At 36.1% G+C, this 15037-nt stretch overlaps 1 protein-coding gene and 1 pseudogene across 2 annotated transcripts in view; one reads left to right on the forward strand and one right to left on the reverse strand.

Moving 5' to 3' along the window:
* The window catches only part of MMS22L (MMS22 like, DNA repair protein), a 119185-nt gene that overhangs the window by 37467 nt on the left and 66681 nt on the right, over window positions 1-15037 (forward strand). For both annotated transcript variants that reach the window (XR_005068473.1, XM_037059736.1), the window contains exons 12-14: window positions 2392-2511; window positions 4611-4834; window positions 6733-7236. Coding sequence is in view for 1 of the 2 variants with exons in the window: in XM_037059736.1 (XP_036915631.1) it covers window positions 2392-2511; window positions 4611-4834; window positions 6733-7236 (848 nt within the window). In the remaining variant the exon portion in view is untranslated. The remainder of the gene's footprint in view (window positions 1-2391; window positions 2512-4610; window positions 4835-6732; window positions 7237-15037) is intronic.
* Window positions 12232-12376, reverse strand: LOC118996394 (uncharacterized; annotated as a pseudogene).

Below are 15037 nucleotides of genomic sequence, written 5' to 3' on the forward strand. Positions count from 1 at the left end.
ATACAGCGTCAAAACCAAGTGACTGAGTTGCCCTGCTCTGGTGAACACCTAGGGCTCCGCTCCTCATACATAACAGGCACAAACAGACCAAAATATGGCTCAAGAACTCAAAGCCCCAGAGCTGATAACTCTAAGGGACCAAGAAATAGTGAACCTCTCAGATGCACAGTTCAAAATACTGGTGATGAGGATGCTCACAGAACTGGTTGATTTTAGTCACAAATTAGAGGAACAAATGAAGGCTAAACTAATTGAAATGAAGGGAAATGCACAGGAAACCAATAGTGATGGAAAGGAAACTGGGACTCAAATCACAGGAGTGGACCAGAAGGAAGGAAGAAATGACCAAACAGAAAAATTGAAGAAACAAGAATTCAAAAAATTGAGGAGAGGCTTAGGAACCTCCAGGACATCTTTAAACGTTCCAACATCCAAATTATAGGGGTACCAGAAGGCGAAAAGAAACATCTATGAATGGAAAACTTATTTGAACAAATAATAAAGGAGAACTTCCCCCGTCTGGCAAAGGACATAGACTTTCAGGAAATCCAGGAAGCTCAGAGAGTCCCAAAGACGTTGGACCCAAGAAGGAACACACCAAGGCCCATTATAATTACATTAGCCAAGATGAAAATGAAGGAGAGAATCCTAGAAGCAGCAAGGGATAAGGGGACAGTCACCTACAAAGGAGTACCCATCAGACTGTCAGCTCATTTCTCAAAAGAGACCTTACAGGCAAGAAGGGGCTGGAAAGAAGTATTTCAAGTCATGAAATCCAAAGACCTACAACCAAGATTGCTTTATCCAGCAAAGTTTTCATTTGGAATAGAAGGACAGATAAAGTGCTTCTCAGATAAGGTCAAGTTCAAGGAGTTCATCATCACCAAGCCCTTATTATATGAAATGTTAAAGGGACTTATCTAAGAAAAAGAAGATGAAAAATATGAACAGTGAACAGACAGCAAACTCACAGTTATTAACAACCACACCTAAAATAAAAGCAAACTAAGAGGACAGCTAGATCAGGAGCGGAACCATAGAAATGAAGAACACATGGAGGGTTAGCAACAGGGCAGTGGGAGGAGGAGACTGGGGGAGAAGGTACAGAAAATAAGTATAGACGGTAGGTAGAAAATAGATGGGGAGAGAGCAAGAATAGTAGGGGAAATATAGAATCTAAAGAACTTGGGACGTGGTCATAAACAAAAGAGCGGGGAATGGTGGGGGAGGGGGTGTGCAGGGTGGAGGGGAATGTGGGGGGGGAATAGAACAACTGTAATGGCATAATCAATAAAATATATTTAAAAATATATAAAAAATAAAATTAAAATCCAAACTTCTTACCAAGACTTGTAAAGATTCAAATGAGATATAGTCCCTGACTATCTCTGACTTAATCCTTCAATACCAAGCTTACCGCTAATTCCATGTGCTTTCTCTGTCATAAGTGCTTTTCTTCTCTCTTTTTTAAATGAATGCTTTTCTTTCAGGTCTTTAAATGGCTAGCTTTTTTTCTTCAATTGTTTAGCCAAGTGCAGGCCCTCAAAAAGGCCTTTTCATTCATAATTCCTGGTATAATAATGATCCACATCCTGTAAGAGTCATTCTGCAAGATTAGCCTTTGTTTTGTTTTGTTAGCTTACAACAGTTGTAAGGGTTAAAATTTGTGTCCTTTGTTTCAGTACCCTTTCTTACCATTCTCCCCCACAGTGTAAGTTCTCTTAGAGCATGCACCGTGTCTGACTCATTCATTGTTTTATGCTTAGTACCTTAGAATCATGCGTGGTATATAATATTCTTTAAATAAATAATTGTTGAATGGCTGCCATTTAGTGATATGTCACTTTTTAATAGTCATGCTTGGTTATTTCATCATGGAAGACTAGATTACATTAAGGTGTCTACTTTTTTCCTACTTCTTTCTCCTGCTGCACTTCTTGAAATATATGTACTCTGTGAATCCTCTTGTTTTTAAAAGAGCAACTCTTATATTCCTATAAAGAATTTAACCTAATACTTAAATGTGACCTTAGGATTTGTGTACATCTTCCTTATTAGATCATTTTTGCTACTTCCTTTTGGTTTGGGTTTCTTTTCCAGTCTCTGGATTTCTTCCACCTTTCAGTTATGAGACACTAGTTGTAATTTTTAGGTAGAGTTAAAAGTCAAACTGAGTTATATAATGTCCATTATCTGCATATATTGATGGTCTCTAAAGCAACTTTTCAGACGTACCTCATGCTGATTTAGACTTGCTGAAGATGCAGTGGATATGATTTGGTGATGTGTATCCATATTCCTTTTAGAAGCAGGTTATTTGGTGCAGTATCGGGATAATATTCATGTTGCCAGAGCCCATTTACTTCCTCACAATTTCAGTTTATTTTTTAGGATGGTGTACCAGAAGAGCATTTACGAATGTATCTTCACTGTTGTTTGACACTGTGTGATTTCTGGGAGCCGAACATCACAATTGTCACCATTCTATGGGAATATTATAGTAAGAATCTGGTGAGTAAATAGGGTATGAATTTGTTTGAGGAATTTGAAGAATTTGTACATGATATTTGAAGAATTTTTTATGGCTTATTATGAATAATTCAGGATTAATCTTAAAAAGTTAATTTTTCAAAGTAAATTAGAATGGCTCAAGAATAAATTTATCTTTCACAAACATATGTGTTTTCTAATAATTATGGATTGCTTGCAACCATTGAACAGTTACTGCTGTCCTGAATAAGAGACAGTCTTGGATTTGAGCATATGCTATTTGGGCGTGTATTGTATACAAAAGTTCTAATGCTCTGGAATGCCAGAAAAGGGAGTATATGACCCTGTATGGACTTTTGGAAGACTTTATGAGGTCATAATTTTTTAACTTGGCCTGGGAAATAAGTGGAATTATTCAAATACAGAAGAAAAATGCATCCAGACAAAAAGAAAGTATGGACAAATGTATGGAGACATGAAAAAAACAAAACACCAGGATCTGTTTCTACCATGTTAGAGTTCTCAGTGGTAGGTGTCAGATGACTATGGAAAGAGACAGGAAATAAGGAAAATAGAAAGTAAACTTGGACTAGATTACGAAGAGATGAATATAATATCCAGTTGAATTGTGATTTACTTAGGAGACATTAGAGAGCAAGAACGTGACATATTTGGAATGTGTTTGAGAATTTTTTCTGAAAAATTGTATGAATGAATTGGGTACAGATAAGTTAAAGGTCCAGCGTAGTAGTATAGCCAAATAATGCAGTGACCAAGACCTAAAATAGGGATAATTGATTTAGAAAGGACAGGAGAAATTTGGAAGATAAAAATTTTAGAGGTAGAATTAAAGGATTTAGTTACCTATAGTGTGTGGAGAGAAGATTTGGAATGTTTGGGTTTCCGGGTAAATAGTGAAACTCCTCACTCAGACAGAAAATGGAAATAGAAAATTTACAAGTAAATTACAACTTTGTACATAATGGAGCTTATTAAAAATGAGAAGAACTACCATTCCCTGAAGTGTAATGTCAGGTTGATTGGGAAAAGCAGAATCTAGTTCTGAGGCAGAATGTGTACGGAGTCTAGGTAAGTTTCTTATCAAAACTGACAACGGGAAGGCATCAGAGTAAGCTGGAGTCATGTGGAAAGGATGCAGGAGCCAACCCGAAGGAGCTCCTGTTGCCCAGTGCTGGGTACATTTGAGCAGAAGGAATACTGACTACCGTGGATTGAAACATACCCAGTACGTTTCAGTCCTTGAGTTTATGATGATTTAGAAACCTTATTCTGAGTAAAGACCTTCATTCTGAAAACCATAAATAAAAGAAAGTATAAACTATTTTTTAGAGTAGCCAAATTTCTGATTGAGCTAATTCAGAAGGATGATAGGATTAGAAAATCACTATTTTGCACATCTGATGAAGTAGAATATCTGGTCAGGGACCATCAATGGCTGCTCAAACTGTTACATCAAAGGCTGGTGGGGACCTCAGCAAAGTGGGTAGGTCAGACCGACAGTGTGATCAATCTTAACATCAAAAACAGTAATAATCAGAACTTAGGTGCTTTCTCACTAATTGCAATAGAAATTACCCAGTACTACCAATGAAAGATTCTTAAGAAAAAACTCAACCTGAATCTGATCAGATCTCTAGATATAGTTACCAATTTGTAGAAAAAAATAGGGGCTAAGAAACATATTAAGTGACACTAGGGAGATACAAGCAGCTGAGTCCAGAATATAGGAAATTCTATACAGTAAATGACTGGATAGAAAAATAAATGGTATGATGAGGTCAGGAAAGTTACAGAATAAAATAGCTTTAAGAGACATAGCACTAAATGCAATGTATAGATCTTGTTTGTATCCCAATTTGGATAAGCCAACTGTTCAAAAGACATTTGAGCTGTAATCCGTGAATCGAAGTACTCCTTGATGTTCTGTGCTTTTATGGAATTTTTATTTTGGGAGGATATGTGGTGATGGCTGTGTGATTTTTGTGATTAAGGTGAATCAGACCTTTAATGAACTCACTGGGATTTGCAGCTTTCCATTTTTACTTACTCAGAGACTTAACATTTGTTTTCTGTCTTTTTTTTTGTGTGTGTGCTTGTAGAATAGTTCTTTCAGTATTTCTTGGCTTCCTTTAAAAGGCCTTCCAAATATTACGTCGCCCTTGTCTATGCTAGAAATGGTGGAGACCTGTTGCTTCGATAAACAAGACTATGACCTGTATAAATCCAGAAGTAGTTACACCATTTTCCTTTGCATTTTGGCAAAAGTGGTTAAGAAAGCAATGAAGAACAATGGTTTGCATCCTTGGAAACAAGTCAAAGGAAGGTGTGTGCCATAGTTTCCTTTGTTATGAATGTTCACTTCTGTCTTTGGAGATGTGTTAATGTTTGTACTTTTTAAGTTCACTTGTGCTTGGAGGTTTTTATGGTTCACACATTTAAATGTATTTCTTAATGTAGATCAGCAAAATATGGAGTTTTTTTTCTTAATTTAAATTAATACAGAGCTTTTTGACCCTGCCAATTTTTTGTAGTAAGGGAGAAAAGTAAAAGGGATAACTTGTAGAGGATTTTAATTTTTATTTATCTCATCAGTCCTGAAGATTGAAATTTTATATACTAAACGCAAGAATATTAGAGAACTGTAGTTTTTCTTAACAGAATTACAGTGTTATGTAACTCATTGCATACATTTTGTTAGAAATTCCAGAAATAAAAAACCATCTCCAAATCACATATTGGCAAGTAATAGATTCGATCTGTAACTTTTGTGTCCCAAGCCCTGCATTCTTGGATGAAAACTGACTGGAGTAGAGTGAACCGAATAACTTGAATATTTTCATTTGGGGAGTATGCTCAGTTTTAATTTCTGGTGTGGTAAAATAGACTTTTGTCACATTTTGTCTATTGTTTCCTTTTAAGAGTTTTGCTTGTTACATAGGTGTGATCTTTGCCCTTCCCTGTCCCACCTCCTCCGCCTGCCCGCCCTTTTGCTGGCCCTCTTTGTGTGTGCGCTGCCCTCCCTCCGTCCCCCCCGCCCCCCCCGCTGTAAGGATGGGGGTTCTGGCAGCAGACTGATCTTACTCTGCGTAGGTGGAGACTTCGCAAAAATCACTAAATGAATTTCTATTTGATTCTCAAAATGAATAATTCTTGCATGGTTATAGTGATACAGTTTGGATTTTTTTAGCATATACTTTTTTAATGGTAGCTTCTTTGTCAAACATCTAGTAATTATGTTGTTCAAACAGTAGTTTTTCTTTTCATGCTTTTGCTATTTGCTCTTGTGCTTTAATCATTTTATGGAATATGTAATTCTTAGAACTTTATTGCTATAAGGGATCATTGGAATTTACTAAATAACAAGTCTGTTCAGTAGGAAAAACTTTACACCGAGTGATAGAGTGGGCATAGGGGAGGCTGTATGGATAATTGGACAGGTCTTTACTTTCAGGGGCTTATCAGCTCTGTTACTTACAAACATTTAACCGAGTAGGAACATTAATTATTTTATCTTGAATAAGCTAATTATAGAAGCTATAAAATTTAACAATTTTTAGGTAGGATTCAAGATGATTTTCAGTTCAAATCCCTTAATTGATAAAATAGTACAACTATTAAAATTGTATTAATTCGTATTGATAAGAGATTTTAAATGGCTATGTCATTTTGACACCAACAGTTTTTGTATGAGAGTATGTAAAACATAATTTTTCTAGCACTGCGAATTGTCTTAGAGTATAAGTATGGCAACAGGAAGTTTTTTGTGAGGAGTAGAGGGAGAAAAAAAGTTTAAGGACAATTGTTATATAAAACTGCTGTGTTAAGATTTCTGTAAAGCACATCAAATTGTACTTCAAAGATTACATATTCTTCCTTATTGGTCAATGAAATTTGAAAAAGAAATGTGATGGGGAACCAAAGGCAAGTCATGTACTCTGTGTGAAGGGCATTTCTACTGTCCTTTGGGGAAAGCCACTGAATCCTTTGATTCCCTTACGGGTGACCTGCTACATCACTGAGAAATCTGAAGGTAGGGGCGCCTCTGTGTGTTTTCTGTTCACTTGTTTTCTAGGCGGATAGAGTGGCATGGCAGCATTGTAATGAAGAATTAGCTAAAAATTTACAGTAATGAGACTCGCAAACATTGAGTGAAATGTCACTTTAAAGGATGGATTTTTATAAATGGAACAGTTTTATTAAAGCCATTTTTATGTTTTACAGAATATATTCTAAATTCCATCAAAAAAGAATGGAAGAACTTACTGTAGACGGTCTGCAGAATTTTTTCAACCTTTTTCTACTGTTAGCAGCTGTTGCAGAGATAGAAGATGTAACAAGTCATGTGTTAGACCTCCTGCATTTCCTTAAGCCTGCCTTAAAAGCATCAGACCTCCTTTGGAAGGGTCAGGCAGCCTTCCTCTTAATGTATACCCAGAAAAATCTGGACATTGGTGTTTTGGCTGAGAAATTTTCAGATGCTTTCCGGGAAAAAGCAAAGGAGTTCTTGGTATCTAAGAATGATGAAACGGGACAGAGACAGGCTCTCTGGACACTTCTTTCCATCTACATTGACGGTGTTCAGGAAGTGTTTGAGACAAGCCATTGCTTGCATCCTTCCCATGAAACACTGCTTAATGATGGATTCAGTATGCTTCTGCGAGCTTGTCAAGAATCTGAACTTAGGATGGTGTTGCACTTTCTCCAAGCTCTTCTGGCCAGAATCAGGTATGTTTTCCAGTGATGCGCTAATTTATTCATTTGTTTTATATTATCAACTGTGTAGATTCTACATGAGAGTTTTCTTTCTGACATACTCATGAAATCCAAATGTAGAGTTTGTTTTATTACTACATTGGCATAAATCAGTAGTTTTACACTATTCTTTCAAACAGTAGTTCGTTTTTTTTAAAAAAGCGTATGTGCAAACATATTAAACTAAACTCAGAGCAGCTCTGGTGCAGTCCCAGAGCTGTGCCTTTTCACCCCTCCTTTCCCTTCCATTTCTCCTTAGAGGAGTATTATTACCTAGAGGTATGTTCCTATTGCTCTAAGCAAGACCATGAGGTCAAATCTCAAGTGGCTGTTACTGAAAATGTAATTTATGATTTTGGCCACACTGTACCATTTTAAAAAGTAAGTTACTTTAAATATTTTGTTGCAGGGTTGTAGACTTAAGTGCCTGAAATACTTCCAGCTAAAACATTTTATTTGGAGATTAAGATAGGATTGTTCTATTTATAATACCAATCACCTATTACAAAACTTACTGTTTACAGATCCACTTAAATTATACAAACGTGCAAATGCACTCAGATCCAAACAATATTGGATAAGCACAGTGGTAATGACAATTATTTTCTTTAGGGTCCTTTTTATATAATATGCTTACCTTTGAAGTACATGTTCTTAAGCACTCAGTGTAGTAAATCACTGTCTTTGAAAGGTTAGGTGAAAGTCATTTATAGAAACATGATTTTATTTTAAATTATGTATCAAGTTAATGAACAAACTGCTTTCCTCTTCCTGATACCACATTATAAAAGTAGCATCTGGTTTTCAAAGGTACCAAGCTTAACAAGATTTACAAATTTTGGAAATTTATTACTAATTTATTTAATGTTGGTCTGTGTGGTCATACTGATTAATGCACAGGTTGTCATTTCTTGTTAGGTTTTATGGAACTTTACTGTTTATCTTTTCTCATCAGTTTAAGTTCCAAAGGTTTAGCCAGAATTCTCGATCAGACAGTCATCCCCTTATCCACCAGTGTCAGCTGTATTAAAGCAAGAATCTGAGATTTTTGGATGGATGGATAGATGAAAAGTAAATGAGCAGCCAGCTTTATTAGAAGAAGCTTTTACTAATTCTGGATCTTCTTCACGAACTGTTTGTTTTTAGTCTAGTAGAGTTTGTTAGCAGATGTTATACTTTCCCAAGTGTCAAATTCCTTTTGTTTGTATAATTTATAAATAAGTGGTAAGCTGTATTTCTCTGTTTTTCCAGGAGAAAATCAGAAAGTTCCATACTTTGGTACTGTTAGTGGTTTATTTATATTTTTCTGAATATACAGAACACGTAGGAAAAGGAGCTTACTGGTCTAAACCATCTGGTGACGGGAGCTGCAGCCCCCCAAAGATACAGGGGCAGAGGAACAGACAACGGAGCAGGGAATGTGGGCATCTTGGGACGAGGCGGTCGTGGAAACCAACTGTCAGAATCAGTGTATCCCTCTGCCCTTTTCATTGAAGACGGACAAGTCCCTTTTAATCATCTTAACTAACTATTGTATTCCTTCATCCTTAGGTTTTTTTAAAAAAATCCATATCCTGCAGATACTATTCATATGCTTTTTAAAGTTAGAAATTTGGGGGACTCTTTGTCATTAAATTTTTCTTTAAATTGCAAATATATTGTCACTGGTAAAAGAAAGAAAAATGAGGTATAAGGTGACAAGTAAAAATTCCTCCTCCCTCCCTTCACTTCTTTATTCTCTAGTTCAGGGGTTCTCAACTAGAGGTGAGTTTGTGCCTCAGGAGACATTTGGCAGTATCTGAAGTTTTCGATTGTCACACCAGAGGTTCCAGAGTTGCTACAGTATCTGCTGTTATCTAGTGGGTAGAATCAGAGATACTGCTCGACATCTTACAAGGTGTCGGGTGGCCCACACAATTCACTGTGGGCCAGAATGATCTGGCCCAGCCTCTGGTGCTGAGGTTGAAAACATTGCTCTAGTTCTACTCCACAAAAGCAAAATTGTTTCTAGAATCTTCCAGAGTTTTGCCCATTTATAGGCTTAAAGTACAGATTGGATAATCTTTGTTCAGCAACCTTTTTTCACTATTTCCTCAATAGCTTTCCATGTTAGTATGTGAAGACCTAATTCTTTTTAATGGCTGCTCTAGTGTCTTCTTATGTGGATGTACTAAACTTTACTTAACTAATCCCCAAGTAATGGATATTTATATTGTTTAGTTTAAAAGAAAGAAGGAAGGAGGGAGGGAGGCAGAGAGGAGAAATGTGAGAAAAGGTCATTTAGGTATTTGATCATAGAGATGTGTTCCTAATTTCTTCACTCAAAATGTGGAGCTTCATTGAAGATCTTTCCATAGATGTTCTTTTAGGTGTGCTATAATATTACTTTTTTATATTATTAGAAAGTGTAAAAACATGTTCCGTAGTTGTAAAGCATAGGCTTTTTTTTTTAAGTTAAGAACACAGCTAAATTTTTTGAATTTTGGTTCAGATAGGGAAGATGGGTTATATAGATTGATGATATTTATTCCGGGCTGCATCCCTGACAAGGGAAAGAATGAAATACTTTACCTTAGCAATCTCTTCTGTTTTCAAATTCAGGTGGGAATAAGGTACCAGTCCTTGCATAAATATGTGTGCAAGATGTATGAGTGTATGTGTTGAACTGGGTAATAGTTTTATAACTGTATGACAGAGAAATTATAGGTAGGCAGGAACTAAGATCACTGATTAAGGGAGAAGCGGCTCCCTCTAGGCTGTTAAGAAATAATAACTTCATATGCCACTTTCTGCTAACTGGAGCTGATGGCTCACCAGAGCATTCTTTATTGCTGATTAAGTAGCATTAGGAAAATACCGACTTGGTTATGTTAACTAAATGCCTCCATGTGTAAAACTCCGAATGTCAAATAGTTTTAGCAGTCATCTTTAACATTTCACATTGCCTTTCTGGAAGCACATTTCTAGTTCTCACTTGCTGTTACTTGAGGTTAATATAAAAATGCCAGTCTTTCATTTGTGGAGTTAGGTGTAGCCAAAAGCTTTTCTTTACTTATATCCATTCATGCTGCTACAGTTAAGGGTCTGTAAGAATTTCCACTATAAACCTCCATTTTCAGAGTTTTATAACACAGCTATGAAAATTAGCTTTGGGCAAAAACTTGACATACAAGATCTCATGAGATTCTCCCTCCTCCCCATCCCCTTTTTCATTTTTACTGAAGTAAGGGTGAGTGATTTCAAAATGCCTTTTGGCATCTGCAAATATCATTTGGAGTTTAAAAAGAAACAATAAATTTTCAAGCTTTGTACCTGTTTGTTCTGCCACTTCAGGGAGGTTGTGGACTTATGAATTTAAGCCAAATGGATATTGATCAACTGACATCCTATTTCGTATTAAACAAGAGCCTAGTTTCAAAGAAGTCTAACGGCAGTTGAAAGCTTACCTAAAATGTTAAATGTTGAGGCTAAAAAATAGTTCAAAAGGGATTACCTTTTTTGATACTCTGTGTGCTCCAGTGCAACTTCTTAGAAGATTAAAACTCTTTTTTCTGGCTTCAAAAAATACATGTATTTTTAAATCCCCTCTCTTCTTTTCCCTTGAGTCTAGAAGGTCATCTATTTGTTATGTATTTGTTTTGACATTTGGGATGAGTGTTTGTGTGAGAATGCACGCACAAGAACTGTTTATTATTTCTCGCAAATATTTTCAATGCTCAATAGTTCTAGTTTTTTTTAACCTTTGTCGTATGGTGTCGTTTATTCTAAACGATTTTTTTTTCATCTTCAGTGAGAGAACTGGGGATTGACTAAGTAGGAAAGAGGTAGTACAAAAGGAAATGGCCTTGTGAGGGTCTGCTGTATGCCAAATAATCTACATGATTTTTCAGGAGAATTAACGAGGATATCCTTGACAGCAGGCGTGTTCCCCCCTTTGTTATTGGATGGACTGTTAGTATGAATGGGTTACAGCTTTTCATTAGTAAAGAATATTTTACTATAAAACAAATGAAACTGGATATGATTTTTGAAGTAATTAAATCATGAGTTATTTGTATATAGTTTGCTCAGCATATCCCAGATTGCCCAAAATGACTGTCGATCTACAGTTTTGTCATCATCTATATGCACGTATCATATATATGATACCATACATACATATGGTATGTGATTTGATGCAGATTTTTATTTGATACAAATTATGGGGCAATGTTTTAATAATTTGGGAGAGGGAGCATATGAGTATGCTCCGTGGAAAAACGTATTTCCAGTTTTTATTGGAAAAATCAAATAGTTATATCACTGACTAAGAGTGATCCATCCACCAGTTTTGGTTGCTTCAGAAAAAGAATGAGCATCCTGAGGGAATGTGTAAATCTTAGTATTTGGGGAATACATAAAACATAAAGATTGCTTTTCATCATGAAATATTTCATACATCTTTCAACTGAGATTTTACGTATAAATTATGAGTATTTTGACCTTATTTACTCTTTAGCAGGCTTGGATTTTGCACATCGTGTTTACAATCACTTTTTTCTATTACATACACTTATATTTGTGCAATAATATAATCAACTCACCCTTAGGGATATTTGTGCAGGGGTTTTTTATATTTTGCTAAAATATAGCTTATCAACTTAATATTTTATGTCAAAGAATTAACATTGGGTTAGTTATTTAGCAGGTAGGTCTGTTACATAGATAAGAAATCTCCTTGCATAAGTACAGAATGAATGATTCTTTTAAGATACTGTAAGGGAAAACTGCAGTGTCTAGAGCTCAGCTTTATTGGCAAAATGAGGATGATAGCACATACCTCCCTAGGTTATTTTGAGAATTTAGTGCAATAGTGAATATAGACTGGTTAGCACAGTGTCCAGCACACTAGTAACTGTTCAATACATGTTAGATGTTGCTGTTATTATAATTACTATTTTATATTTTATTTATTTATTTATTTATTTGCCGTGTCGCTCGTGGTTGAAAAGGCCGCCAGCCGAGGAGCAGGCGGCCCCAGTTGTGCGCAAGCTCCTGCTCTGGCGCTGCAGCCTGACCTAATTACTATTATTTTTAAATGAACCCATCATATAGTTACGTCTCTGTACTACACGTTAGGCCTGATGACTTCAGTGGACCTGTGTGGATGTGTTTGGACTTATCTTGAATGGTTTCTTTAACCCATCCCTAGTATAAGTAACTTTAACATAAAGACCATTTAGTAAATGCTTTTTGTTGTGTAAATGAATCATGCTTTTTTAAAAACAAGGTCAGGATTGTAGGGAACGTGAACATTGCCTCACAAATACTGAATTGTTGGAAATTGTGATTCTGTTTTAATAAATGGTAAGGACCTGCTGTAGAAAAAGAAAAGTAATTTTTAAGGTAGAAATGGATATATATATGTGTATATATGTCTCCTTCCTTTCTCTCTATATCCAGTTGAGAGAATTGTTCTAATGTCTTCTTTGGAGAATTTCTTTACCATCTATTCTTTATTCTCACTACCATTTTCTTCATTTCCAGAGCATTGTCCACGTTTGTCTAATCTCCAGTGCCTCCCCTCCTTAGAGCATCTATTTTTTAACACTTTTAATGAGATATATCACTTTCATAAAATTTGCTTATTGGCCCACTTTATAAAGATTTAATTCACTTACCAGACAGTTAATGGCTTCAGGATATTCAGAGTTATACAACCATCATTACAATTTTAGAACAGTTTGTCATCCCAGAACAGAAGTTCTAGAGCAATCACTCCCCACTTTTCGCTGCCGAATCCCCATCCCTAGCAACCACTGTTTTCTGTCTCGATAGATAGATTCGCCTGTTATGAGCCTTTCATATCAATGGAATCCTACAACATCTCCTGTTTTGTGACTAGTTTCTTTCACTTAGAATAATGATTTCAAGATTTATCCATATTGTAGCATGTATGGGTACTTCATTTTTTATTGCCAAATAACCCATTGTTCAAATATATTGCATTTTATTTATTAATTCATTGGTTGATAAACATTGAGTTATTGTCACTTTTGGGCTATTATGAATAATATTGCTATGAACATTGGTTTTTTTTGTGGACTTTTTATTTTTCTTGGGTATATACTTAGGAATAGAATTGCTGGGTCATATGGCAACACTTTTTAACCTTCAGAGAAAATGCCAAATTGTGTCCAGTATGCTATTTTACATTCCCATCTATATCTTATAAGAATTGCATTTTCTCTACATCCTTGGCAACACCTGTTGTTGAATGTCTTTCTGATTGTAGTGATCTTAGTGGATGTGAGGTTGTATCTCATCGTGGTTTTGATTTTCATTTCCCTGGTGGCTGGCAATGATGTCGAGCATGGGCCTGTTGACCGCTATGTCTTCTTTGGAGGAATATCTAGATATTCCTTGCTCATTTTTAAATTGGTTTTTGTTGTTGTTATTGAATTATAAGCATTCTTTATATTTTCTAGATAACAGGTTCCTCATCAGATGCATGGTTTGGAAACATTTTCTCACATTCTGTGATTTTTCTCATCTTTTTTTCTTTTGTCGTTTGTGCTCATCTCATTCCCTGGCCTCATTTCTGTATCTCATCTCATTCCCATCTCATTTCTCTTCTTGGAGAACAACTCTGCTTCTATCATTCCGTGTTTTTAACACCTTTAGTGACATCCTGATGGACACAAAATGTCATATTCCTTATGATCTTCAAAGTCGTGCATGATGTGGTTTTACCTGTGTCTGGACTTTTTCTTATGAGTCCCCTTTAGTTCAGTTAAATGGAACTGCTAATTCTCAAAAAAAGTCAAAGTCTTTCTTACCTTTGTATTTTCTTGTCAAAGCCATCGAAGGGTTCAGGCCAGATCTGAGGACTGAATAAGCTAAAGTTTCATGATAACAAATAATTTACAAAAGGGTTGAATCTAGGAAATGAAAGTAACTGTTACAATCAGAAGTTAGAAATGGTCAGTGCTGGTCACAGTAGGCATAGAGAGAGGCTAGCAGAGCATGGACTTACTTCAGGGTGTTTGGGGAAAGGGAAATGTGGTTTCAGAAGTGAATAGTAATGAGATCTGAGCTAGATATGGAATCAGACAGCATCGTGTATGGGAGGGCCCAGAATTCCAGGCAGTAGTAGATAATTTCACAGCAGCCAATCTGTGCTTTTTTGCCTCTGCTTCTTAAGGAACCCATAGCAGTGTCCGAGAGTTGCTACCATTTCAGTATCTTACAAAAAGCAGGAGCTTTAGGCTCAGTAAACCTGAGTTCAAATCACCTCTCCTCCATTTAGGAGTGTAATTTTGGGAAATCAGTTAACCTTTTCTAAGCTTCAGCAAAGTCTTTATACTCACCTTATAGGATCTCTGGGAACATCTTCCGTAGATCTCTGCTGTACACGTTAGCTACACGTGACAGTTTCCATGAATGAATACAAAATGAAAACTTCAGCTCCTCTTATCATGCTAGTTACACGTGAGTTCCTCAGTAGCTGCCCATACTCAGAGGTGCTGTAGTGGCTGTGTAGTTAGTATCTGCTGGATAGCAGGTCTCTTGGACAGCACTGACTTTGAGGCTGCCTCCACCCAGAACGTGCATGTTTGTTTTCTTTGTTTACCTTCTCTTTGTTTTTTATGTGAACACTATTATTCTTCATTCCAAACTTCTCTTGAGGTTTATATTTGTCCGTATATTCCCAGTCTTGAATATTCTCTCTTCTCTTTGAATTTCCTTAACACTTTCTCTCTAATGTTCTTTATTGCTTTCTATGTTGTGTTGT

The sequence above is a fragment of the Sturnira hondurensis genome, unplaced genomic scaffold (genome assembly GCF_014824575.4).
Source record: "Sturnira hondurensis isolate 20B ecotype Veracruz unplaced genomic scaffold, ASM1482457v3 Scaffold0011291, whole genome shotgun sequence".
In the NCBI taxonomy this organism is placed as follows: domain Eukaryota; kingdom Metazoa; phylum Chordata; class Mammalia; order Chiroptera; family Phyllostomidae; genus Sturnira; species Sturnira hondurensis.